The sequence below is a fragment of the Galeopterus variegatus genome, unplaced genomic scaffold, assembly GCF_000696425.1.
Source record: "Galeopterus variegatus unplaced genomic scaffold, G_variegatus-3.0.2 Scaffold185, whole genome shotgun sequence".
Classification (NCBI taxonomy): domain Eukaryota; kingdom Metazoa; phylum Chordata; class Mammalia; order Dermoptera; family Cynocephalidae; genus Galeopterus; species Galeopterus variegatus.
The window spans coordinates 572,582-576,840 of NW_007726296.1; the positions used below are offsets into that span (position 1 = coordinate 572,582).

General features: G+C 41.2%; 1 protein-coding gene across 1 annotated transcript in view; it reads right to left on the reverse strand.

Moving 5' to 3' along the window:
- CCDC174 (coiled-coil domain containing 174) overlaps positions 1–3,676 on the reverse strand; it is a 24,376-nt gene extending 20,700 nt beyond the window's left edge. Inside the window, exons 1-3 of the mRNA XM_008564377.1 lie at positions 3,488–3,676; positions 999–1,103; positions 162–262 (exon numbers count right to left, since the gene is read on the reverse strand). Coding sequence (XP_008562599.1) covers positions 162–262; positions 999–1,103; positions 3,488–3,529 — 248 coding nt within the window. The 5' untranslated portion in view covers positions 3,530–3,676. The remainder of the gene's footprint in view (positions 1–161; positions 263–998; positions 1,104–3,487) is intronic.
- Between the last annotated feature and the right edge of the window lie 583 nt (positions 3,677–4,259).

Below are 4,259 nucleotides of genomic sequence, written 5' to 3' on the forward strand. Positions count from 1 at the left end.
TGGGCTAGAAGTATGCTAAAAATCAAAATTGTAAATGGAAAAGTAAAATTTTCCCTGTACTGGCCAGCTGCCAAAAACAAACAAAAAGTAAAATTTGAACTTTTCATTTCTTTGCTTAAGTAGGCTCAAAGGTAACTACATTTATCACAACTTCATTTTACCTTGCTTTGTCTAAAGTCTTCTGTTCCTCAATCTTCTGTTCAGCATCCTTCTCAGCTCGATTTGAAACTCCTGCATTCTGTTTGCTCCAGATACTTGGTTTCTGGAGAATAATTTAAAAAGACAAAACAGAACCCCCCCATGATTGCAGAAAAGAAATCTCTACTGGTGTTTCAGAAAAAAAAAGGAGATCGTCAGATCTTATAAATCATAAATCACTGGAGATAACTAGATCTTCTGACAGCTAATCTACGTCCTACTAATAGACTGGCTGTACACAGCAAAGTTGGAGCTGGGGGGAAAAAAGCGCCAAACTGTATAACAAATTTCTTTATGCAACTGCATAGAGTTACTTCTTTTACTACCTTTTATTTCCTGAATCATTACAACTTAATTCAAGATTTTAATAAAAATGTACCTATTAAAGAATTAATAATACATATAGCAGATATCATTACCTACAAAATTGAAAAATCATTTGCAACTCCTAAAGATCCTAATATTTTGTGCTATGTTTCTATATTATCTAGTTGTTTATCTCTGGATTTGTAACACTTATATAACCACATAATCTTCCATGAGAATGCAAACAATCATTAATACCACACACTTTTCCAAAAGAAGTGCTAAAGAATTAGAGCATTATAATGTGCTTTGTAATAACCTTACTAATTTCTATCTTAATATTTGAAATATTTCATGCAGATGTTCAAATATAGGACAGGAATTTTTCCTTAACATTTATATACAGCAGACACCACTAAACTTTCAAACAACTTAAGTATGGCATAATTCTCCCATGTTTGGAATTGATGGAGATAATTAGATCTTATTTTTACCTTATTAGCTGTTTTTGGTTTTCCCAAAACTCCAGAATCTTTTAGAAGTTTTTCTTGTTTGAATTCTTCTTGTTTTCGGAAGAGTTCGGCCTTAAGATCTACCAACTAGGAAAAAAAAACAGTAAGTAAACAAAAACATTTTAATTAATTCTAGCAGGTGATTGGATTTCTATGTCATTGTGATTCTCAAACCAAGATTTCAAGTTCCTCTAAATGGACACAAGATTAAATCTTTAAATGTAGAATCCAGTACAAAATTAAATTAGGTTATATTTTATTCCATCTCTATTGAAATGCATTTCTACTCTAACTTTCAACACTCAAGGCTTTCCTCTGGGCAAGGGGAGAGTGATACAGAAAAGTAAATAAATGAAGACTGCATGTTTTAGATTCAGATTCAACTAACATAATTAAGCACCTTCCCTATGACTGGCACCCTTTCATATTGTAATCTCATTTAATCATCACAACAATTTATTATTTCTATCTTTGTTCAGCAACTATCTGAGCATCCAGTATGTGCATGACACAACATTGAACAGCAGGATACAAACATGAATTAGACATACTTCCTGCCTCAAACAGCCAGGTAACTTACAGTACCAGAAAAATGTAACAAATGTAATAAATGACTTTACAGTGGAAGAAAAGTAGCATAAGAGTTCAGATGAAGGAGCATTTCTTTCTGTCCAGAGTGATTGGAGGGAGAAAGCTTTGAGCTGAGCCTTAAAAGATGGGCAAGATTTTAACAGCCAGAAATAAAGTAGACTGAGTGAATGACAAGAACACTCCAAGTCTGATTTAGTCTGTTTTAGAAACTGCGCGTTTAGCAGAATCACACGGTTCAGGAATGGAAAAGGCGGCCAGGGTGAGGGAACGGAGCAGTTGGGTGAATATTTGTGCCTTTCCCTCAGCTGTATCAGTCACACCACTGTCCTTCTGCAGAAAAGGGTATAATGACAGTTTCCTCTTTAAAGGATCATGTACAGCCGTTTACACACATGAACATTTGTAAATAATATTTATCATGAACCGATTTCTATGGCAAATAAAAATGACTAAGTTCAATGATTTCTATTTTGGAAGAAATCAATTTAAAAGTAACCTTAGATTTTAATAATGCAAAGGGCAGTTTCATTCTAGGATCTAATATTCTAAATTCTTAAAAACAAATGAAAAACGTTCACCCTTTCTTCTAAGCTTTCTTAACCGCATCAACTTTCCAGCCCTACATTTTCCTATTCTACAACTATTTTGAGTTTTAAAAGCAAGATGTTGGGCCGGCCTGTGGCTCACTCGGGAGAGTGCGGTGCTGATAACACCAAGGCCACGGGTTCGGATCCCATATAGGGATGGCCGGTTTGCGCACTGGGTGAGCGTGGTGCTGACAACACCAAGTCAAGGGTTAAGATCCCCTTACCGGTCATCTTTTTTTAAAAAAAAAAATAAAGCAAGATGTTCAGAAGATTATCAATTCCCAGGTAGCATTCCTATTATAATTATTGCTAATCTTAACTTGTCAGGATAGGTTGACTTTAGTATTTATAGCTTTTTGGTTCCCAATCCTCAAACCTAGTAACCAGTACCAACGTTCAATATTAGATGAAGAAAAGGTATTCAAATATTGGAACACGTAGATGTTTCCCTTGTACTCCCTTTGCATCCTAATAATCCGCAGTAAACTCAAGATTAAATAAAAGGTTAGGCAATATGCCCTGATGTAATGGAAAAGGCAACCAGACTGAATGAGCTGGTTTCTACTACTAAGAATTCTTTTGTTTCTTTTCTGGTGGCTGGCCGGTCTTCACCTAGAATTCTGTAGGTAAGCTGGGGAAAGCGACTTCACCTTTCTGAGCCTCGATTTCATCACCTACAAAAAGGGGATATGAACAGCGCCTACCTCACTTGCTAAAGCAGCTGGGAGGATTCAGAGAAGTGCATACCATGTGGGCACAATCAACGTGCCCAGAGCAAGTTTTCTTCCTGAGCAGCTACTTTAACAAAACTGCTTACAAGTCGTCAGACCTCACAGCTCCCGGGCAGCGCACCCCATGGGCGCATTAAAAACTGTTGAGGTTCTGAAGGGGGGACGCTGGGCACTGTCGATAAGTCACACTCTAATGTTCTGGGAGGGCCGTGCTGACCCCTAACTGGAGAAGAAACCAGGGAGGGGAATGTCTACACAGCAAGCGCAGGCCGGGGTTCCTCCCCGCCTGCAGGAAGACCAGGCTGGCGGCGCCCGGGTCCCTGCGGTGGGGAGACCGGCCCAGGGAGGCGCAAACCCAGAGAGGACGCCGGGACAGGGTCCTGCAAGTGAGAAAACGGGCCTGGGTCCCCAGCGGGAGGACAAAAGCCAGGTCAGGATTCGTGCTGAAGGGAAGTGGTCAGACCCGGGTCCCCGGATGAAGAAACAGACTAGATCGAGATGCTCGTCATATGGAGGCGGGGAGAACCAGGAACCCGTAGTGTCATCTCACACCCTCACTCACCGAGGAGGCCGTGACGTCCAAAGGCTTCTTTCTCCGGTCCATGGTCGCGCCGGACCGTCCCGGCCCGACATAGACGCTTCCCGAGTCCGCGCAGTCCTCCCGCACCTGCCTCCGGCGCGACCGGAAGCGTCTTTGGCAGCGACGCTGAGCATGCGTGAGTCTGCGATCTTGGCGCCATCTTGAGGAGGTCAGAACAGGGTGCGTGTTGCGTCAGCTACCATTTTGGAAAGGTCAAACGGGGCGCCGAGGGTTGCAGCTAACTGCTAAGGTCATCTTGAAGAGGGCGGAAGGTATCAAGGACTAGCGTAGGCGCCATCTTGAGAAGGGCTGATACGGCTTTACTGCAATAGGCGCCATCTTGAGTGAGCGGATTGGATGGGGGACGAGGTGACGCCATCTTGGGGAGGGCGAGTGAACGCCGTCTTCTCCGTAGTGAAAAGAAAGGGCTTATTAGTAGGACTGGAAAAATGTAAATACCATTTGAGGACCTAGTGTCTGGGACTTTTCAGACGTTAATTGGTTAATTCTCACAAGAGCATACGAGGTGTGGACTATTATATTAATTTTAGTATAAATAACCGTAATAATAACTAAGAAAATAATGTAGGTGATTCATTTTTAGAAATGACTTATCTGAGGGTGTTTTATTGAGATGGTAATTAGTTACTAGCCCCTATAGTTTTCTTGGAACAGTTATGGCTCTCCTTGAGATGGTAATTAGTTACTAGCAGCCCCCATTGTTTTCTTCATTCCCTGGTGTTTCTCCCTTCAC